Here is a 23,930-nt window from a genome sequence, read left to right on the forward strand (position 1 = left end):
CCCGCCGGCTCGCGGCGGGTTTCTAGCTTCTCACTGCCGCTGGATCGCCTGCAGGGTAACCTCTCCCCCGGCCGCCCGTCGGGGCTTTTTCTTCCTTCTCCACACTTGCGTTTCCTCTGCACGCTCGGGGTGCCTCCGCCCGTCGTGTCTCGAGTCGCCCTGCTTCCTCGCCCTGAACGCCTTCTTTCGTTGGCTCGTTGAAAGAGTGCGTACGTCACGGGAAAAATGGCCCCGCGTGTGCGCGCGCGCTCTTGTTGTCATGGCTGAGTTTCCCTTCCCGCCTCGGTCTCTTACTCTTCAGCTTCAGGCTTTCAGAAATGACGGCAGCCCTGACGACCAAGGTGCTCGGAGGGCGGCATCCGCAAGGGATGAGAACGCTGTCTCTGGAGGGCCACTGTGATTTCCGCTTTCAGGTCATGGGGCTTGTGTGGTCTGCTTAAGAGCCGACCTTTCCTTCTAGAGGCTAGACTGCCCTCTTCTTCAGTCCTTCTGCCAGTTCTGGACTTTTACAAGCCGGTTATATGTCCTGTGGCCTCTCTGTGTTGCATGTGAGTCTTTTCCTTTTCTCTTCAAGGAAGAGAACTTTCCAGACTCCTCTAAGATGAAGTCTTAGCCACTAGCGCATGTGTCTCACCGGGGAGTTAGGCCGAGGGGGGTTTGCTTCCATGGGAATGTTTCTTGATTCTGATATTAAATGCCCACAATCTGGGGATTTATTCATACTTTGCTCTCCTTGATCAGGTGGAAAATCTTAAAGTGACTTTGTCTTGAAATTTTACCATGTTACTTTTAAACTTCCTGTTTTACTTCGGAGAAGATGTTTCAAGAAGCTTTAAGCACTTTGAACTGTTGTTTTCTGCACGGAATATATGATTGTTCCTTTTTAAATAATTACACCTGTTGAGAATTTTCTCTCAAGGAAAATACTGTAGTATTTTGGTAGTATTGTAGTCTGGTGTTGTCTTATACATGCTGCATGCTCGTAGACTACAGTGTTGATGAGCCGTCGAATCTTTGCTTTAATGTTTTAAATTGTTGAAAGCATTAATACAACACTGATGGAGTAATTTTAGATCTAGAATTTTAACTTGTGTAATACAGAAGCAACTGCAAATTTTCGACAAGTATAATTGAAAACAATATACTTGGAGTTATTCTTTCTGAAAATGATGTGTCTGCTGTCAGTCAGACAGAAAAGGCGTTTTGGGGCAAAGAGGAAATCTTAGTCTTCCTAACTGGCATCAGTGAAAGGCAGTGAGCCTTTACACAAACCGTGTGGTTCTTTAAATGCCAATAAAAATAGAGACAGGTCACTTCACATAGTTCATTCGGCTTTCTTTTCAATTTAACATTACTTGCTCACAGCTAGACTGTGTGAATGTATATGTTATCACCGTGCACCAGGCTTGACATTTAAGTAGTTTGGGACTGTCATGATTTGAAGAGTAACATAATTTAAGGAGCTATTATGTTAGCTTGCTTTTTCATACATGTATATCTATATCTATATAGATACACATGCACACATATTCACATGTAGCATGTATAGATGTGTATTATGCACGCATGTGTATATATAGGACATATTCGAAGGAAAGTTTTTCTTTTTTTTCCTTTTATATCTTTTGTTTTAGGTTCTTTGCTTTTACTCTTTTCTTTTGTGCATGAGTGTGTGTTTGGATATGTCTCTTACAGTATTTTTGAAGGTTCCATTAGCACTTTTACTTCATTACTTCTAGAATTTATTTTTCCCTTCCTTTTCCACCTCAGCCACCAGTGGTAAAAACAGAGATGGTAACAATTTCTGATGCCTCACAAAGGACAGAAATCTCCACCAAGGAAGTCCCCATTGTCCAAACTGAGACCAAAACCATCACATATGAGTCTCCACAGGTACAAATGCTCTGGATGTGGACTGTCTCATGTATTTCTTCACTTAGTATATCTGTTTTCACTCTTTCTTCTCTTAGTTTAATGTTGCTGGCTTCGATATAGCTTTTTATATCTCCATTTTATAACTATGCTATAGCAACCACATAACTTGCTGTGTTGGTGTCTTAGATTGAGGCAGAGTTGCAATCAAATTGGTAACCCAGTAATCACAGGGGCACCATGCATATGATTATTTAGGACAGTGTCACTCTTGTTCATATTATTGAAAGCCATTTCTGGCTTGATGTACCCAGGAATGTTGATGTACCCGTGGGACACAGGTCATCTTTGCAGATTTATTGGATCTGGTATAATGTGTGGATTAGTAGGATTTAGGCTTTCTTCCTCCTCTAACTGCATGAAAACAGACCCAATCTACTGCTGTGTGCTTGCAAGTCACACACACATGCACTCACAGCCTGTGCTTCTCTTTCATGTGAGATTCTTTTCTGAAGACATATATAGCCATTTGTATGTCAATTGTAATATGATGTGCCCAAATAGTTATCAGATTTGTGTGTTTGATTGTAGATTTTTACATTATGGTTCTGTAAAGATTTAAAATGAGCATTAGGATGTTTAATGTTAACAGTAGCAAAAACTAGGAAGGTATCATTTTAGAATGGAACCGTTTAAAAATATGTACAATAAATATGTTCTCCATCCATGGCGGAAGATGGCAGGTTATTACCCTCTCAAAATATTTTTAAAAGGTTTAAAGTGTGCCTGTGTGAAACATATTTGAAAATTATTTCAGGTATTCTCTCCCTGTATGTGCATAGATGCCACATAAAGCACAGGCAGGTTTCTTACGAATGGTTGTAGTGGGGTAGTGTTACTCATGTGTCTGTATTTTGGTAAGTACCATGATAAAGAAATACAGGTGCATGACCCAAGTTTGAGAGAGGTTTTCTCTTACAGTCAGAAAGCTCTGGACCTTCCTGTGATTTCCTTGTGTCAGTGTCAGGAAACAGAAGGCACATATATTTGGTGTTTGTAACCGTTAGACTATTAATGTGCTTCTTTATTTGCCCTGGTAAACTCTAGAACCTTCTCTCTCTCCTGGTATCAAAGCATACAAAACCTGTGTTAACGTAGACGTGGGACTTAATATGATATATAGAGAAAGCCCCCGCATACATGCAGTATTGAAATAAGGGTGCCCAATATATGCTCAGAACATACAAAATATTGTAGGAGCGATGTAGTTTTTAAAAAATCTTCTCGAGGTACGCAAATAACCACACCATGCAGGTTCAGTTTATCCTAGTCAGGTTCTGTTGCTTAGTAATTTGAGAAAAGGTTTATCTATTTTTACCCACCTGTGCTTCAAAAACAACAATTAACTCAGTGCTTCTGGTCACTGTGGAAATGTCTCTGCCTGGCTCTCCAGTATCTTTTTCTAGCTTTTGCAAATGTCTCTCAGACAAGTTCTGTCATTATTCCCTGATAGTTTTTGGTCCCAACTCCTACTTCCATTCTTTCTGTCTTTTCTCTGCTCACAGGGTTTGCTTCTCACGTGAATCTAGCCTTTGCCTCTATTCTTTTTAAAATGCCAGCCACTTTCCTGGACAGTAAGTGACTACTACAAACATGCAAAGGATGGGCAGATGGCATCTTCTGCCGACCACGTAGATTTTTCAAGGATGCATATTTGATGGGGGAGGGAGGGTATTCTCTGACAACATAATGGACGTTAAGCATTACTTTGTATTTTTCCCCCAACTATCCAAAGATTGATGGCGGGGCTGGTGGTGATTCGGGCACGTTACTGACCGCACAAACCATCACATCTGAGTCTGTGTCGACAACGACCACCACCCACATCACCAAGGTAAAGCAACCCAGGGGAGTCCAGTGGAGAGGCTAGTGCATTGTAAACAGAACTTTCTGAATTTTTTTCTCTGTTTGTACACACTTTCAAATAATATACAGACAGTGCCAGTGGAATAAAAATGCCTTGCTTTAAAGTATCCAAGAAATTAGACTTGATTGACAAATGCATTCAAACCAAATTGCAATTTTGTAAAGTACAAGGGGGTAAAAATATGTTATGGATAACTAAAGCTAGCAACAAGAACAGAGATAATTTAATAAAATAGGTTATTTATGAAAACAATCTGTGCTTCTGCTTATATTAAGCCAGACCTCCTGAGTGAAGCAAATGAATGGAGGCCATCATTCAAGATTTTTAACAAGTTGTCCAAATAACGTAAAATTTCCTTCATTTATTTTTATGTTGATTTGGGGCATTTTCCCACATCATTCTCTAAATGTTTAATACTAGATAACAGATAACCAGAGTGGTCCCGGGCATCAGCTTCACCTGAGGACTTGAGAGAACTGTAAATACCTGGGCCCCACTCCAGACCTCCCGAAACTCTGGGAGTGTTTTAAGAAGCTCCCAGTGATTTTGATGCCTGCAAAAGTCATCAAATTCCTAACTGCAGCCTTATTTTCCACGATTTCCTTCTGCTTCTACTTTTCAATTTTGATTAGTGCCCGAAGGTCTTAAAGGTATCCCTTGTGCCCTACCCACCTGTAAAATGAAAGGTGCCACAGAGATGCAGGCTGTTGGTGCTCATTGTAAGGCATATCCAGTTATGAAAGCTAGTGAGAAACCGTGTTTCTTATAGTAAAAAGCCACCACTTGTGACTGAATGTGTAGATGGATCAGAACTGTGAAGGCTGGTGTGTGCTTTCTCAGCACTGTGTGGTATTTGCTCATTGTCTGGTAGAAGGCCATAACCAGATGGTCTCCTCAGCCCTACTCGGTATACTCCAGGCACCCTTGGGGTTCATTGTGACCCTGTGAGGCATTTCACCCAAGAGCTCCTTCCCCAGGTCCCCCCACAGCCTTGGTTCAGCCGTGCTCCATGTCCACACGCACTGCCACGTGTGGCGCTGTTATCAAATCAAACATTTAATGAAAATCTCACCCATGCTCCACACCGTCATCCAAATTCATGTCCTTTTTAAAAATAATGCGCTAAACTAAATGAACAAAAGCACCAAATGAATTTGTGTGACCAGAATCAAGCAACCAAAATGATTACCCCTAACGATTTTGCAAACCTAAGAAAGATACCTAAATTGTTCGGTTTCATTGTAGCTCTACAAATACCAAAGAGTGATTTCTTCTTTCTACTCTCCTTTTCAAAAATTGGCCAATTGGGAGTGAAGTCATTTGGGAAATTGTAACAGAATGCCCCAGTGGAACTACTTGCAGTATCTGTCCCATCTTAATCTCACTTGACGCTTGATAAATTCGTTTTAGAGTTGCTTTCAGTTGAGGGATACTTGTGAATGCTATAGCTTTAACCATTGGATTCTCAACTGAGCTTAAAAATAAAACTTGGAATGTTTCAACAAACCAGCCTTCTGCCACTTAGTGCGTGTGGCTTTACGATGATCAGCAGGTCGAGGTGGGCTCCATTTCTCTTTGCTCTGATTGTGTAAACATGCTTTAGTGACTGCTGCTTTCTCTTCTTCTCCTTTTTGACCTCCAGACTGTAAAAGGTGGAATATCTGAAACAAGAATTGAGAAACGCATCGTGATCACAGGAGATGCAGATATTGATCATGACCAGGTAAAGAACTCAAAGTCTAGTTGTGAAAGTGACCATGTTTGTTTTCTAAGTTTTGCATCTGTTGCCATGTCATATTGCTATGTAAACCCCCTCTCCCAGGACCTCCTGGATGAAGTCCACATCCTAAGCAAGGGGTAAAGACACTTTACAACCTGGATACAACTTGACCTCCAGCTTTCCTATCCCTGAATCAGCATAAAACACAGATTTCTGTGTATTTCCCACTGGCTTTACATGCCCTTTTGGGGTCAAAATCCTCCAGCAACCGTTAGGAATTCCCATGGACCTGGTTTAGTGGCAAGTTATCACGTATTTTTAAATGAATGGCAGTTTAATGACACTGGCTTCCAAAAAATGAAAAAAGCCACCAAACTTGACTTATGCCTACTTTTAGGAACTTTTCAAGTATTATCATTTTTAATATATTAGGCAAAGTCGGGCTATTTACTACTAGGCGTTTTCTCCTAACTTTTACTATATTGAGGCGGAGAGGACGTCTCTCCTTACAAAGTGAAAATTGACATTGATTCTTTTTGAAAGGGTTCATGCTTTCATTTTAATGTTAAGTTTGGCAGCATGCATGGCTTTGAGCAGGTGATGAATGGAACTGCTGGAGCCTTTGAGAGCAGCTGTAATTTTTGACTGCAGTCTCAAGTGATGATGAGAATTTTTTTTTTCCTATGTGATTTTAACTCAGCTTTGAAGGAGACCAAGCTGTTTTCTTTTTATAACAACTTGGAGAAAAGAAAAAGAAATTGACCATCTCAGCTGGGGAGTGGGAGCTATTGATAATGACAGAGCTTTGAACACAATTCTGAACTCAGGAAAGAGAATTTTGGAGAATAACATTTCTTGCTTGAAACAGCTCCCCCCATATTTGAACCAAGGAGAAATGGATTTTCTTCATGCCTAAGATTATAAGCATGATTTTACTTACATATTCATAATGCATTTAAAAATATTTTTTGAGAGTTATTAGAGTTTAAAAGGTTGCCCCAACTCTTAGCCAGGCATGGTGACTCACACCTGTAATCCCAGCACTTTGGAAGACCGAGATGGGAGGATTGCTTGAACCTAGAGTTTGAGACCAGCTTAAGCAACGTAGTGAGACCTCGTCTCTTCAAAAATAAAAATATTTGTGGGCCGTGGTGGTGTGTGCCTGTAGTCCTAGCTACTTGGAGGCTGAGGAGGAAGGATTGCTTGGGCCCAGAAGTTCAAGGCTGTGTTGAGCCATGATCGTGCCACTGCAGCTCAAAAAAATAAGGTCGCACAACTCTGAATTTTGCCTTAGGACTGAAGATTCTTAGAAGAAAACTAGCACGCACTTACTTCTGTCTACTTACTACAGAAAGTGAATTACCTATGTGGAAACCGTGTCTTTGGTTTCCCAGAGAGGATTTATTCTACTTTTCCACTGAGATAGTCTTGAGTTCCCTTGGCCTGGAGTTGGAGCAAACCTAATTCTTATTCCTCTTCTCTGGGACTCTTGCTCAGTAAGCATTTGTTGAATTCCTGTCGTGTATGAGGCAGAAGCCTCATTCTTAGCATGGCGCTACATGCAAACTGGGGTGTTTTCCCAGCCATCATTTTTTCTCTCTTCTCTTCCCACTAAACCTAGGCCCTTTGAAGCTTTACAAAGCCATCTTTCCAGCAGTTTTTAACTTATGTGTATTCTTTTGCCTTTTGGCCTGTTTTACCAGAAAATTCAAATATAGCTAGTACTGCTTCTGAAAGGCAGATAATAAAGACACAGTGTTATAAGTATCAAACTAACACATATACCTAACTCAAAAAATGATGACGCTACAGCTTTCACTGCTGTTGCTGCTAGGTCACGCATCTCTTTTGCATGATGTCATATGTCAGCCTTTTAAAAACTGAGATTGGATGTCCAAAGGCAGAGAATAGAGGCTTCACTTTTTCATGTTGAATTGTGAGGTGGCAGAAATAGTTTTGGATAGATTTATTTAATTGTGGCTTGCCACCAGAAACTCATGATGGGTTCGCTTCTCCTTAAAGCCTGTGATGAGGTGATGGAACTATTTAAAATTACATGAAGAAATCGCTTTCTTGTCAAAAAACTGATGTTGATCATGTAGTGATGTTAATATCCTTGACACTTTGAAAAAATTCCTTGCTTACATTAAAAGGATCTTAATAATGAGAGGAAGCCTCATTTTTCTGAGCAAGGCAGAAAAAAAGCAATCTCTGTTGTGCTGGCAAATTACAGAAGCATGCTTTTACAAAACTTGCTATGTAGTTTCTTTACCTGTCTCAGCTCTGTCCCAGGGAGAGATAAACTGCACCATATGTGCTCGTGAGAGCGTAGTTCTTCCTAATAATTTCTCAATTTGGCAGTATGATGTGGTAGTCTTCTCACAATCCTTATTGTTGCCATCATAAATTAACATTTTACAGTGTTGAATTTCATGTGCTGATGTTATGGCATAAAAGGTGTGATAACAAACTGATTTCAAATGTGTTTGAGGATGATTAGAGTAATTTTTGCTTTCCCTGCTTTTCTGTTAGAGTGTTTTTACATGTTACCTTCCTTAGACATCATCTGTGCTTTCTCTTTAACAGTCACCCTGGTTTATTGTCGGCAGATCTTTGTAGTGAACATGAACTTAAAGTAGCCGATCATTTGTCTACAGCTGCATGTGGCTCCCATTAGAGCCCGTCCTTGGTGTTTCCCAGTGTGGATTCCACAAACCAGCATATACTAAAGAGATTATCATTCCAGTCTCCTTCCCTCTGAACACGCAGGAAAAAAAAGAAACGGAGAACCGTGCTCCTAGCCTTCCTCTCCCTTCTCCATTCCCGTCCCAGCCAATACACTGACGAGCTCCTCCCCCTTCTCCGGCACTGCCCTCTTGCCCCAGCAGCCACTCTCCCCCTCGACACACTCCTGTGCTCCGCTGGGAGTGGAGGCTGGCTCCACAGCTGATCGGTCTTGACCTGACAGGTGGCTCACCAGAGGTGGTTTCCTGGTGGAAACTTAACCAGAGGTGGTTTCCTGGTGGGGAATGGCTTAGGGTTTAAGCACCCTCAAGTGTCTCCCAGCCTTCTGTGCAAAAAATTTGGGGTGTCAAAACGATGCCTCCCTCCCTCCCTCTCTTTTTTGTGGCTTTACCTGTTTCGTTATGGCTGAGGCTCAGGGTTCTTCTCGGTAACCTTACAGCTGACAGAAAGTATCACACAAGCAGGAAATGCAGTTGTCCCCTTAGGCAGGTGATAGAGCAAGAGAAAAAATTGCACTCCTCTTTTCAAATGCATAGTTTAAGTATGAGACATGGTAGTCTTTAGCCTAGTAGGATTTTTTTGTTGTTGTTGTTTTAAAATTCTTTCTTAGACTTTGAGTGTTCACCTATGGTGTTTTGTTTTCTCTTGCTTTCTCCCCAAAACTTAAAAACAAATGAACAATATTAATAAGAGTATCTTTCCCCTGCCACAATGCTTTTACACAGTTTGCTTTCTAATAAATAAGAAGGGCTCAGCTTTCTCACCTCCTGGTCCAGGGAAGGGACCGTGACCCACTGGAGGCAGCACTGGGCCCTCCTCCTGCCCTGCCACTCGCAGGCTGGGTGGCCTCGGGAAGGACCCGTTAACCTGTGAGCCTTCAGTGGTTCCGACTGGACAGTAGGGACCTGTATTTTATAATTTACAGAATCGTCTATCTCTATTCTTTAACTTTGCAGATTGTGTGTTGTTGCTGCTGCTCTTTTATTTCTGTGCCCTAGAAATGTATAGATATATTTTCTGTAGTAGTTTAGTTCAGCAAACATAGTTTGAACAATGACTGAGAACCGAAGGGGACAGAGGTGAACAAGGCTTGGTCCTAGGTTTGCAGGCTCAGGCAGTTGGGTGATAGCTGGTATCTCTTGAGTGTCTGGATCCGACACTGTGCCGGCCACTTTGCATCATTGCTTCAGTTCCTACAGCAGGCTTTCAGAGGGTCCTTGTACAACTGCAGCATCAGTCTCAGGTTACAGGTAGGATTGCTGAGCCTCCCAGAGCTGGAGACCATCATCCTAAGTGAATTGACTCAGAAACAGAAGAACAAACGCCGCATATTTTCACTTACATGCCGGAACTAAATGGCCACAGAGGTGGAAATAATAGACACTGGGGACACCAGTAGGGGGTGGGGAATGGCTTAGGGTTCAGAAATTACCTGTGGGGTACATGTTCAGTATCTGAGGAACGGGCCACTTGAGACCCAGTCCCCAGCACTACACAATATGTCCATGTAATAAACATGCATGTGTACCCCCAAATCTAAAATTAAATGAAAAAGAAAAATAAAGTTTTATTGGAACATTAAAAAAGAATGCTAAGCCTCAGAAAACTTCTGCCAAATCTTACAGTGATTGTAAGCCCAGGATTCAAAGCCAAAGTGTTTCCTCTCTGTGTCGTTTATTTGAAAGTGGACTGGAGCAATGGGAAGTCCAGGAAAATGAGAAGCACTGTCTCAAATGAGCAGCGAGCCCATCCTTCAAATCTGAGCCGGGCTCGGTGGCTCAGCCTGTCATCCCGCGCCTTTGGGAGGCTGAGGTGAGTGGATTGCCTGAGCCCGCGGGTTCGAGACCCGCCTGGGCAGGCAAGACCTCATCTCTACAATAAATCAAAAAAATCAGCCGGGCGTGGTGGTGCGTGCCTGTAGTTCCGGCTACTCGGAAGGCCGAGGCGGAAGGATCGCCGGAGCCGGGCAGGTCGAGGCTGCGGTGGCCGGGAGCGGCCGCTGCACTCCAGGCTGGGCGACGGAGTGAGACTCCAACTCAAAAAAACAAAAAAAACAAAAACAAATCTGCTGCCTCAAATAAAGACGCAAGAGCCTTGGGCTTGGGGCCGCGTTCCCGGTGGTCAGTGTCACGCCTTTGGCCACCCGAAGTGGCGCCATTCCTCGGCTCACGGTGGTTCTCTCTCCCCACCCTGGCAGGCGCTGGCCCAGGCGATCAGGGAAGCCAGAGAGCAGCACCCTGACATGTCGGTCACGAGAGTGGTGGTGCACAAAGAGACAGAGCTGGCGGAGGAAGGGGAAGAGTAAGGAAGGTAAGAGAGCCGGCGTCGTCCCGGCCTTGCGCGACTGCTCTTTGCTCCTGGGCCCGGGGAGGGACGTGAAATGCAAGTTCACTTCGTTTCCCTGTTTCCCGGAGAGCCTGTGATTTGTCGATTATTATCCGCAAGTGCATCTGCCCAGGGACGTGTGTGTAAGGTAAACGAAACCAGGCCAGGCGAAATGGCAGCAAAGGAGCCAAGAAAAATGTGTTAGCGCGATCCCGGGCGAGGTTCTCGGTCCTATGGCTGTGGCCGGAGAAGTCGCGCCCAGCGAGAGGGGCGACAGGTTCATGAAGGGCACGCTGAGAAGCTGAGAGGGGCATCGGGAAGAGCGATTATCGGCTGGGACGGCTGTCGCGGGAACGGGCTGGCTCGAATCGCCGTCGCAGGTGCTGGCCGGTCCTGTGGCTGGGCTCTGAGTTCCGGTGGCTCGTTTTTGCTGGCTCGCTTCCGCCCATTACTCTCCTGGTCCGGGTTGGAGCCGTCTTGTTGAGGCCCACCCCACCTCCGGTACCTCCGGCCTTACAGTGTAGTCGTAAACTCTGCGGACCAGAAGGCGTGTGGTGTCAGGCACTACAATTCATCGTGAGGCTGCGACGGTGAGCATTTTATGTTGTTTTACTATTTATCGAGCACACGAGCGTAAGTCATATGAGTGTCCACAATGGCCCTTTAGGAAGGCACAGCTACCCTCATTTAGGTGAGAGATTTTTACTGTAGGAGGTTAAGGGGGAGATGAGTTAAAACCTTTAAGTGTAGACATTAAGAATTGTATGTCAAAAAGATTTTTTAAATAATAAAAAAGAATTATATATCAGAGAATGAACCAGAAAGGACAAGATTCCTTTGGCTATATAGATATTTAAAACTTTAGTAGGCCAACAAAAACATAAGCAAAGGGTAAGTGTTAAATGGCAGAGAAAGGATTTAGTATCCTGAATATATTAAGAAAATTTAAACACTTTAGTAGAAAAATAGGCAGAGAATTAACCGAGTAAACTGCCTAGAAACTCAGAACAATACAAAATGTCTAGCCTTACTGTTACCAAAATCATTACAAACTAAAAATTCAGAGAACAAGTTTTCACCTATAAACTTAGCAAAATTTATGTCTTTAACGGTGTTGGGAAGGTGGTGGTTGGAAAGTCTACTCATACACTTCTGTATAAATTAGTGATATTTCCTGGAGGGTAGTTTGGCAAAATATATCATTAAAAATCTACATTAAGCATTTATTTTAAGAATTTATTTTAAACTACTTTAAGAATTTATTTTAAACAATCAGAGATGTATAAAAACATTTACTTATAAGGATGTTTATCGCATTTTTATATATACTAGCAAAAATTTTAAAGCAATTTAAATGGCCAACCATAAGGAATTAGTTAATACATTATGTTGATTCATGGGATGACTAACTAAAGAATTCTTAATGAAATGAGTAAGTGCTCATGATTATTGATTAGTGCTTTATAAAGCGAATTTTATCACACAACACACATATAAGATTACTTCTTTGTTTTTTAATAATCTGTGCCCTGACCGTCATCCGTTATTAGAGACAGTGCCCACAGAAGTGCCTGAGTGACAGGATACCTTGCACAGAACGGGATCATGCCCCTTCATCCATGGGAAGTGAGGGTTCCTGCCTTTCCACAGTGACTTTTAAATTTTTGCCAATCTAGTGGATGTGAAATGCTATATAACTGATTGTGATTTCCATTCCTTCGTTAATATCTTTTCATATGATTATTAGCCATTCATGTGTCCTCTTCTATGAAAACACAAATGGCTAGAAAATTGGAAACATTTATTTGAAATGCTTGTTCACCTCTCTTGCCTGCTTTCTCTTTCTCTCATTCTTAATGATTCTTAATAGATTCTGGATACCAGTCCTTTTTCGATTTTGTTTTGCTGATACCTTTAGGTTTGTGGCTTGTCTTTCACTATTAAAATACTTGAATATAGTAAATATTGTTGAATTTATCAAGCTTTTCCTTTATGACTTATGCTCTTTTCGTGCCCTGAGGTGGTAAAGATATTTTCCATGTAGAAATGTTAACATTTCTTTTCATATATTCGTTGTTGATCTATCTGAAATTTCCTCTTCTGTGTGATGAGCAGCTGTGATGCATTTGTTTCCTGCGTGAGTAGCCAGCATTCCAGCATGCTTACTGAAGAGCCTCCCCACCTTTCCCCCTCATCTTCAAGTCCTGTGTCAGGTTTCATATCTGTGTTTGTGCATGCCTGGCACTCGATTTCCTTCAGTGCATGTGTTTATCCCTGCTCCAGTGCCAGAGTGTCTTCACTTCTGTAGCTTTATCTAATGGGTTTTGTTATCTGGTAAGGCGAGTCTCCCCCAGTTGTGTTCTTTGTTTTTATTCTTGCCTTTTCATATTTCCTATAAATTTCAGAATCAGGTTGCTGGGTTCTTAGATTCAATCCTGTGGTATTTTAATTGGAATTGCACCTACGTTATAGTTCAGTATGGGGAGAATTACATCTTTATGACATTGTCTTATTTTCCCTGAACATAAAATGTCTCCATTTATATGTCTTCTTTAATGTCTTTCATTAAAATTATATAATTTTTGAAGCAAATAAGGTCTTATAAGTCTTTTCTAGCTGTCACTAATGTGACAAGAGACAATTAACTTTCCTATATTGATTTTATATCTAGCAACCTGACTATACATTTTAGATTCAGTTTTTAAAACAGGGTATATAATAGGCCTGTAAGTAGAAATCATTAAAAATTTTAGCAAAAACAAAATACGCAGTGGCCTGAGTATGTGCTATGTTATGTGAATGTTGATCTTTTTATTTTTGAGATGTAGTTCCCTGATGGTCTTATATAGAGAAGGCTGAAGACTTTCTTACCTAGGAGTCAGAAGACTCAGTTCTGTGTTTTAATCTTGCCACATTTCAAACTCTATTGACCTTGGACAAGTCAGTGGAGGTACAATCTACTTTTCCTAGCTCATAGGGTTTATTGTAAGTATCTAATAAGATAATAAGTGGAAAATTGAGCATTATACAAATATAAGATAACACCAGGTATTTTTTTTCTAAATTTTGTGAACCAATCATTTCTTAATCAGGAGCATCAGATAAAAATTACTGACCACTGTAAGCATTACTGACATCCTCACCTTCACTTATGTCATTTTGATAATTTTTAAATTTTATTAGTTTTATCAGTAATTCCTGTCATCTTATATTTATGTTTGCAATGGATGCGCACGCACGCACACATACACACACACACAGCTTTTGAAGTTTGTCTCAGAGCCTAACTTTTATGAGCAGCCTTGTTAAACAGATTTAGGAAGCTAAACTTGTGTATAGTTATATATATATATATATGTGGGGGGAGAGAGAGAGAGAGAGAGAGAGAGAGAGAGAGAGAAAGGGAAAGAGAGCGCACAAACTAGTTAAATTTGGAAGGATCCATTCATCCTTTCAAAAGTGTGTAACGAGTGCCCCAGTGTGCTGGGAGGGCCGGGCATTGACGAGTCAGTGATAGACAAAGCATCTGTGATGCCCTTCCTTGGGGGAGAATGTGTTCTGGGAAGGGAAGTGTGAATATTAATTTTAAAATGTAATTGGCCAGGCTCAGTTGCTCAGCCTGTCATCCCAGCACTTTGGGAGGCTGAGACGTATGGATTGCCTGAGCCCGTGGGTTCGAGACCAACCTGGGCAACTTGGCGAGACCTTGTCTGTACAATAAATAAAAAACTTAGCCAGGTGAGGTAGCGCGTGCCTGTAGGTCTGGAAGACTACAGGAAGACTGAGGCGGAAGGATCACCGGAGCCCAGCAGGTTGACACTGGAGTGGCCGTGAGCATGCCACTGCACTCCAACCTGGGTGACAGAGTGAGACTCCGACTCAAAAAAAAAATGTAATTGCAAATTTGACATGCACTCTGGAGGAAATAAAGTGCCGTGGGAAAACAAAAGAGGAGACTTGAACATCGTAGTTTAGCCTGCTGTTTGAGAAACAAAGTTTGAGGTTGAAATCTGAAGGACTGAATAGGAATTACCTGAGTGTCTCAAAGTCGTTTCAGCATCTCCACCCCCACTGGCCATAGCTCGCTCTTTAAAAATGTCCTTTGCTGGTGACTTTCAGAGCTGGGAGGAGTGTGTTTCTACTGCTCCAGCTCTGCTCTTGCCGCCTTGCCGGGATCCCACAGAGGCAGCAGGTAGGCCAAGGCAAAGAGCAGACCCAGCACGATACCTGGACATCAGGAAAGAAGAGTGAGCCTATGCTCCCTTTTTCAGGCACGTGAAGCTCTGCTCCTGCCCTGATCTCGCCCTTTGGAGTAGCTCTGAGCTTTTGATCACACACTGAAGAGGGGGAGACGGAGAGCAAACAGAAAGGTGGTCAAAGAACCAGCTGCAGAGGGTGAACCTCCCAAGTCCACCTGCTCAGCTGGCGGCGGCCAGCTGTGAGGCAGAGAGGAGCTGCATGCAAACTTGTTAAAGAGAAAACACACTTCAGATGAGGACTTCACTAAACCTTTGTAGCGCTTCTGTGTCCTTTCAAGGACTGTCCCTCCTGCCAGTTTATCCCAAGTGCGTGCTGATGAGCGTTCAAATGGACACACAGTATGGCCGACTCACTGCTGGAATGGTGTCCCTCACAGTCCCAGTCCGGAGGGAGAAGGGCTTCAGACTTGGTGGCGTGGCCTGTGTGGCCTCAGAAAGAATGAGCCACAGAAGGAGGGAGCTCTCCCAGGCCTCACATGAACTTCTCTGACTCCTAGAGTAATCATTCATGCCGGACAAAAAAGTGAATGAGGCCAGGCGTAGTGGCTCACACCTGTAATCTTAGCACTTTCGGAGGCCAGGAGTTCGAGACCGGCCTTAGCAACATAGTAAGACCTCATCTCTATAAAAAAGAAAAATTAAAAAAAAAAGTTAACTGGGCATGGTGGTGTGCACCTGTAGTCCTGGTTACTTGGGAGGCTAAGGCAGGAGGATCCCTTGAGCTCAGGAGTTCGAGACTGGGGTGAGCTATGATCGTGCCACTGCTCTCCAGTGACAGAGCAAGGCCCTGTCTAAAAAAAATGTTTAAAAAGTGAACGAAGCCGGGCTCGGTGGCTCAGCCTGTAATCCCGCGCCTTTGGGAGACTGAGGTGAGTGGATTGCCTGAGCTCGCGGGTTCGAGACCCGCCTGGGCAGCGAGACCTCATCTCTACAATAAATCAAAAAATCAGCCGGGCATGGTAGCGCATGCCTGTAATTCCGGCTACTCGGAAGGCTGAGGCGGAAGGATCGCCGGAGCTCAGCAGGTCGAGGCTGTGGTGGCCGGGAACAGCCACTGCACTCCAGTCTGGGCGACAGAGTGAGACTCCAACTCAAAAGTGAACGAAGTCTTCTCACCTGAAAGCCGTGAGCGGCTGAAGAGTAAAGTAACCGAGGAGTGGCAGCTCATCCATTCACTCATTTAATTCACTCATTTATGTGTTCATTATACAGACACGTATGGAATGGCACTGGGTATCATGTACTGTTTTATCATGGGAATAGCAAATAAAATGAGGTCTGCACTTGGACAAGACCTCTGAATCAGAAAGGGCATCGAGCTTCAAGGTGACGAGGAGTTCACCCTGTGAAGAGAGGAATGGGAGGAGCATTCCAGGCAGGCTTCCGAAGACTCTACTCTTCAGGAATAGTACAAGATCGGGGGTGATAGAGTTGAGGAGAGGGGGACAGCTGAGGCCTGAGGCCAGGGAGTCCCCACCCCAAACTGAAGAGGCTAAGCCGTCCTGAAAGCTGTGGGGTACTCGCCTGTGTCTGGAGGTGGGGTTCTGTGACTTGGCGATCGTGGGCCTGGAGCTGTGAAAGTGGGTGTGTTGGCAGGCGGGAGCCAAGGAGGGTCACGCATCATGCTCGGGTTTCTGGCCTGGACGAAGGAGTTGACAGTGGCACCTGTTTTTTTGAGTCCTAGAGTACATGAGCTTTGTTTTTCACACATCGTGTGCAGTGTGGCCAGTCTTCTCTGCTTGGCTGTCTTAAAGCAGAGGTGTACTTTGTTCTGTGGTAGTGCAGGAGAGACTAGCAGTCATAGGAAGTCTGGAGGAAGCTTGGAATTGAATCTGTGAAGCCTGTCTTACGCACACGATGTGATCAATTGGAGGGCTACCAGATAGCCTGAGTTTTAAGAGGGAGCATAGCATAGCAGAATTGCTACATTCATATCTTCTTAGCCTGACAGATCTCCTCTCTGTGCCTCAGTGCTGTTATCTGTCTACTACTCTAATGACAGTAGAATTTACAGAAATGTTTGTTTCCAAGTCAGATTGTAAGAACTATTTGTAATGTATGGGGCCAGCCATGACTCCTAAGAGTCAAATACAAATGAAAATATTTGACCCCAGAGGTGCTGAGTTTGAGATGCACATGGAAAGTGGAATTGGAGAGGTCCAGGAAGCACAAAGGATTTGGGAGCGTGGCAGGCTTCTGAGCTCTGTGAGGGATGCCTTGTGGCCTGATGGATCCTGGGCTTGAGCCGTGTAATCCAGGGCAGCTCAGGGCATTGAGGCCTGGGGAACCGAGGAGGCAAAGGAGGGAAGCGGGAAGAAAATAGGGAAAGGGGGTCATACAAGCCACAAGGCAAGGCAATTTCATGAAGGGAGAGTAGCCACCCAGCGAGCGTGTGTTTGGGAACTGACGGTACAGAAATTGACTGGGGTCTGTGTAAGAGCCACTTCAGTTGGTGGCTCTGAGGGAGCCCTGTAGCAGTAGGGATTTTATGCAGGGAGTGTTTTTAAGAAGCTGAAAACACCGTAACACGGCCGTTGGCTTTTCCATCAGTTCTGCCTGTCTTCATCTGAGAAGATGGAGGACCATCGGTATCCTGGAGCTGTGGAAACTAGTGCTGTGATTATTGAGAACTAGGGCAATCCGACATTCCCTGGAACCACTTTGATAGACCCTGAGTCCCACTCTCTAGCCCGCAATGAGTTATTACTGCAAATTAGTAGTGTTGCTCTCTGTACTGTTATGCAAATCTGAACATTGATTTCTAAACAAGACAGTCTTGGATGCAAACCAACGGTTCCAAGTCAGGGTGATGTGCAGGGTTTTCAAAACGTGAACTCGCAAGCCAAACAGTAAATGAACGTCAGCTATCCAACTGACTTGGTGAGAGAGAAGAACCATGTCGACTACCTGAGCTCTAGCTAATTATGAGCTACTCATTTACATGTAGGCCCTGATGGGTGCCACTAACCTTTCAGTAGAGCAAACCTATCCACTCAGATTATCTGCAGTTCGGGAGATGGAAAGCTTCAGGCATGTTGAGTGTGTTACATTTTTATTTTATTCTGTTTGCTTTGTGCTAGTCTCATACCTAAAATTATCATCTTATTACGGCTTAGTTTTCAATATACATTAATCACACTTAAAATGTTTATTACGTAGAAATAAAAAACCAGTTTGGGTATCTTGAGTTTTACACATGCCAGTTTTCACTCCAAAATACTGTGGAATGTTCAAATTTAATGTTTATTAGAGCTTGGTGTGGTGACGTATGCCTATCATCCTAGCGCCTTGGGAAGCTGAGGCAGGAGATCAGACTGGGTGACATAGTGAGACCTCATCTCTTCAAAAAATAAAAATATTAACCAGGTGTGGTGGTATTCGCCTGTGGTCCCAGCTACTCGGGAGGCTGAGGCAGAAGGATCGCCTGAGCCTAGAAGGTTGAGGCTGTGGTGAGTCATGATCATGCCATTGCACTCCACCCTGGGCAACAGAGTGAGACTCCAACTGAAAACAAAAACAGAAACAACACATTTAACATTTATAAATCTGGGTCAGTGAGTCAGTTAAAATATATCTGAACTCCCCAAGGCAAGAGGTGCCAGATGACACATTAACACCAGGTGGCCATTAATCCTCCAGCGTTTGCTCTTAGACGGAACCGTTATTTTTCCAAATGAAACTATTGTTTTTTTTTCTGGTAATAAGAGAGGTTATAGTTTTTTAAATGTATGTGACCCATAAGAATAGAGATAGAGAATCTCTTTCAAGTGTGTATGCGTGTGTACTTGCTATGGATACACGTACTCACATGCACACATATTCCTTTATTCATACAGGCTGGTATTGTGATTCTGTTACATTTTCCCCCGCTTAACAGTACCTCGTGGTTGTCAGTCCTTGCCGTTGCCTCATTGTTTTTCAGCAGCCTGGAGTGGATATGTGATGGCTTGCTTAAATAACCTCATTAGGGGGAATTTAAATGATCCCTCAGTTTTCACACTTATCACACAGCTGCAAAGATTATACTTGCTTATACATGTTGGCGTATCGATCTCATTGTTTCTCCAGGGCAGATAAGTATCTTTATAAATTAGAGTTGGTTGCCATCAAGGGTTTTTGACAAATTGCCAACTGCCCTCCCTCCAGGTTCTGCAGATGGCGATACCCCCTAGCACTTGGGGAGTGTCTCTGTTTCTCCCCCTACCCTTGCCAACACTAAACGTTTTAAGACATTTTAAAAAATCTTTGACAGTCTGATCAGGGAAGAACATTTGTTTCCCTCTTGTTTTAATTGTGAGAAATGAACATTTTTTCATTGTATCTTTTCATTGCCAGTGAGATTTGAGTACACACACACAACACATGCTGTACACACGTTTTGCGTGCACACCCTCCCCCAACATATACACGGGTATAACTGTATGTCTTTGAGTGGCCAGTTTGTGTCCTTTGTCCTTGTGTCTCTCTTCAGGTGTTTATCTTTTTTTCTAACAGATCAGTTAAAGTTATTAACCCCTCAGTCACAAATGCTACATTTTCCCTCCAGCTTTTAAATTATTATTAAGGACTTTTTTTATTAATGGCACCAAAATGAGGGAAGAGGGGAAGGCTAAATTGACACATTGGAGACATGCAAGCCGTATCCAGAATTTTGTCTCGTTCTGGTTTCTGGCCCAAACAGTATGTCTTAGAGTTTGGATTAATTATTAATTCTTAAAATTGGAAGGTATCCAGCAACTTTAGAAAAATCGGAAGCTCTGATGAGCCCAAGCCTGCTTTCCCTGGCTGCAGTGCTGAAGGTGGGTGGGCCGGCCAGCCTTGGACTAGGGGAGGAGATCCCAAAGCCACCCAGTGTCACCACCTCCTCACGCCCCATGTCTTTATGTTGCCGTCCGTGGTGCCGGTTTCCCAACTCATATATGTTGCCCACTTGGCCTCTGGGAGTGGTGGTTATGACTTTTTTACTCTGTTCTAGGGTGTATATAAGAGTATGGAGATTTAAAGAAAATTTTAAACTGCATGTAGAGTATCTTTGATTCTCATCCCTGCCTTTTTTTTTTTTTTTTTAATGAGGAAATAGGATCCTGGAAATTAGTTAACTTGCCATAGGTCAGTTATACTCAGGAATCATAAAATACCATTCATATATAAAGCCAAATATAGATTCATTTGTCTTAATTTTCTGTAAGACATCTCAGGTACAGTTTTTAAACATGTAAATGTTGTGGGTGCATTAGGAGGTAATTTTGCTGTGACAACTATTTAACAAGTTTGTGTGTGTGTGTGTGTGTGTGTGTGTGTGGTTTTTAAGATATTCCTGTCCTCATGAAGATTGTGTTCCAAGGACATATTGACCCTTTTGTGCATCAAAATAGTTGAATTAGCCGGGCTTGGTGGCTCAACCTGTAATCCTTTTTAAAATGTGGCTTCTAGAAAATTTAAAATACACACGTAGCTCACATTAGTTGCTTGCAGTTATTTCTCTTGGACAGTGTTATCTGTGGAGAGTAGGGAAGTAAAGTGGAGGGCAATTTTAAACGAATATGGCATGATACAAATTTAAGATAGCATGAGTGCAAGAGAGAGAGAGAGGAGAGAGAAGTATCTGTTTAAGCCATTATCCTTAACGTTAAGAGGAAAAGTGATTTTTCCTATGCTTCTCATATAAGTGAGAAAATTGGGTCTAGAAGTGAATTATTTTGATTCCCACTAACCTTCCAATTTAAGAAAAAAAGCAAAGCTTAGTGAGTTCTATTCCTCTCTGCTTCAGAGATGTTCTAGAAGGTGAAGGCTTTGTTACTGAGTATTTTTTAAGTTCTTATTTGATGCTACAGAGAAATGTTTTTTCATCATTACCTATTTTATAACCCTAAGATCGACAAAACTTAGCTGAATAAAGTATACTGAATGTAATCTTATTGTAGTTCATTTGTTATTTAAAAGAAGCTTTAAGGTTTTGTGAAATGCTTTCCTATCAAGTTCCCACAAGATTTGACCTAGCAGAGTAGAAGACCCTACTAGCACTGGGGCCCAATACTAACTACTCTTAGAAACCTGTGTCAGAGCTTCAGCGATTTGAGAAAAATGGCGTTTTTAAAGAAGAATCCTCCTGGGATGTCACAGATACAGTTTATCAACAAAAAAGAATTGAAAAGTGAACCTGATGTTTCTCCATTTCATCAAGAAGATCAGCAGATGGGAGTAATGGTGTAAACCAAGATCAGTGTTTTCTTCCTAGAGACTATAGTACAATCCTGTTGTTTTTTTTTCTCTCCAATCCCTAGTTATTCAGTCTTATGGTACAGATTAGTCCCTGTTACTTTCACACGTGAATTCATCAATATTTCTCGTGAGCCTGCCATGTTCAAGGGACTGGTATAGCTGTGAGTGAGAGAGAAAGCATAGGAACACACCTACAAATAACAAGGTAAAAAATCATTTGAGCCGGGCTCAGTGGCTCAGCCTGTAATCCCATGCCTTTGGGAGGCTGAGGTGAGTGGATTGCCTGAGCCCACGGGTTCGAGACCCGCCTGGGCAGCGAGACCTCATCTCTACAATAAATCAAAAATTAGCCGGGTGTAGTAGCGCGTGCCTGTAGTTCCAGCTACTTGGAAGGCTGAGGCGGAAGGATCACCGGAGCCCAGCAGGTGGAGGCTGCAGTGGCCAGGAGCGGCCACTGCACTCTAGTCTGGGTGACAGAGTGAGACTCCAACTCAAAAAAAAAAAAAATCGTTTGAAGAGAAGACTAGATAAACAGCTGTGAAAGTTGACAGGAGAAATTCTTCTGATTGTCAGACCAGGAAAATGGTCCCCAGAAAGGTGGCAGGAAAGACTTGGGGGGAGGATCTAGGTGGTTGGAGGCTGGGCAAAGAGGAAAAAGCATGTTGGAAAAAAAAGGGATGGATCTCAGCAAGTCCTACATTGTGGCTCTGTGTCAAGTTCCTACCAGAGATGGAAAACTTTGTTGACTATAAGACCCTATGGAGGGTCTTGTATATCACACTTACCTTAGTTTAGACTTTGCTTCGTAGGTCATTGTATAGGGTATTTGAGTATGAAAATAGCATTTTCAGCACTGTCCTTAGTAATATTAATTTCTCAACCCTGTGTAGGATTGATGGAAAGGGTGCCAGATTAGATGAGGTACCCTGAGAGGAAGCTATTCTACTAGTTCAGGCAGTTAGTAATGGGAAAACTGAACTGGGCAGCTCTGGGAAACTGAACTGAACTTGGAATTGAAAGCAAAACCAGGAGTTGAAATATCATATATGAAAATCTATAAAAATTGAATCTAGTGTTTTTCCTTTTCAGTCAGGTGAAGCTTACTTAGTACCTGTATTACTCTTTGAAGTGGAATTGTGTTAGTGTGTAGGCCTCCAGGAGTAACATGGTTCATTCAGAGGAGACAGGGCTCAGGAGGGTCAACCCAGCCCAGAAAGGCCTAAATCAGAGACATGGGCCTCACCGGAGAGCCTCGTGAAAGTGGGGACCCCGATAGCGTTAGCTAATATTCCTGCAAACCAGGAGAAGCAAAGGCATGTCGTTGACTTATTTGTAGATTAGAGCTTCATTTGACTGACTAGGAAAAAAACACTCGATTGATGTAACTCCTCCTCTATTTAGCAGATGCACAAATATCATGAGAGAAGAAACGACAGTGGTTAGCGATAGCAGATTTGAGATAAATGGTTCTCAAGTGTAGTGGTCTCAGGACCTAAATTTTTACACTCCTAAAAATTATTGAAGAGCCCAAAGAGCTTTTGTTTAAGTGAATTGTATCTATTGAAATTCATCATTATAAATCAAAACTCTTATGTTTGTACAATATTTATTATATTAGGTGAAAAATAATCGGCCATTGCCTTGCTAGACTCTGGTGTGGCCATGTGCTCTTTGAGCTGTGGTCAGTCATCTCCGTGTTTCCTGGCTTTGGCCCTCTCCCCTGCCTTAGGAAGGTGAACCCCTCCCTTCCCCTCCCCTCCCCTCCCCTCCCCTCCCCTCTCTCAGATTTGCTTTCTAAATAAACTATATTTTCCAATCTAAAAAATAATAATAGTCACAGAGTGTTAGAAGCCTGTCTGAAAAAGGTGCATACATCGTATGATTTCAACTCTTTGACATTCTAGAAAAGGCAAAATGAGGCATTAAAAAGGTCAGTGGTTGCCACGGATCTCACCAAAAGGGTCTTTAAATATTGGGATGCTTAAAAAACGCTCAGCCTCACTAGTCATCAAAGAAATGTAAATTAAAATCACACTGAGATACCACCTAACTCCTGTCAGGCTGGCCATCATCAATAACTCAGAAAACAACAGATGCTGGAGAGGATGTGGTGAAAAGGGAACCATGTTGGTGGGAGTGTAAACTAGTACAGCCTCTGTGGAAAACAGTGTGGCGATTCCTAAAAGATCTAAAAATCGACCTCCCATATGACCTCGCAATCCCCCTACTGGAAATATACCCGGAGGAACTCAGATCACTCTGAAAAAGATACCTGCACACACGTGTTTATTGCAACATTATTCACAATAGCAAAAGCATAGGACCAACCATGCTGCCCATCGAAAGAGGACTGGATTTAGAAAAGTGGTATATATACACAATTGAATATTATGCAGCCATAAAGAAGGACAAAATTATGAACTTCGCAGTAACTCGCATGGACTTAGCGGCTATAATACTGAGTGATCTATCTCAGAAACAAACAACCGAGCACCACATGTTCTCACTCACAAGTGGACCTTGAATAACTATCATAATCCTATAAGAAAGGGATTGGCGGTAGTGGGAAACTGCTGGGGGGTGGGCACACCTCATCAACAAGGGCACCTGCATAATGAACGCTTGTATACCTAACCCTGAATTGTGCCCCACATATTTAAAATAAATAATTAAAAATACATACTGGGATGCTGTCAAGCTCGTCGTGGTGGCCCACACGCTATTTTCCACAATTCTAATTTTCACCTAAAAGCTTGAATTTCATTATTGGCAGCAAGTACTATCAGTTGTTTTTCTTGAGGTGGCAGCTCACTTCATTTTCTTGTTGTTTTTTTTTTTTTGAGTTGGAGTCTCACTCTGT

The 23,930-nt window shown here is 42.8% G+C and overlaps 1 protein-coding gene across 1 annotated transcript in view; it reads left to right on the forward strand.

Annotated features, from left to right (window-relative positions):
• The window catches only part of EPB41L2 (erythrocyte membrane protein band 4.1 like 2), a 136,462-nt gene that overhangs the window by 106,379 nt on the left and 6,153 nt on the right, over positions 1 to 23,930 (forward strand). The window contains exons 16-19 of the mRNA XM_021718143.1: positions 1,717 to 1,893; positions 3,668 to 3,766; positions 5,442 to 5,522; positions 10,462 to 10,565. Of these exons, the coding sequence (XP_021573818.1) occupies positions 1,717 to 1,893; positions 3,668 to 3,766; positions 5,442 to 5,522; positions 10,462 to 10,565 (461 nt within the window). The remainder of the gene's footprint in view (positions 1 to 1,716; positions 1,894 to 3,667; positions 3,767 to 5,441; positions 5,523 to 10,461; positions 10,566 to 23,930) is intronic.

This window comes from Carlito syrichta, unplaced genomic scaffold, assembly GCF_000164805.1.
Source record: "Carlito syrichta isolate Samal-C Ts95f unplaced genomic scaffold, Tarsius_syrichta-2.0.1 Scaffold311854, whole genome shotgun sequence".
Lineage (NCBI taxonomy): Eukaryota > Metazoa > Chordata > Mammalia > Primates > Tarsiidae > Carlito > Carlito syrichta.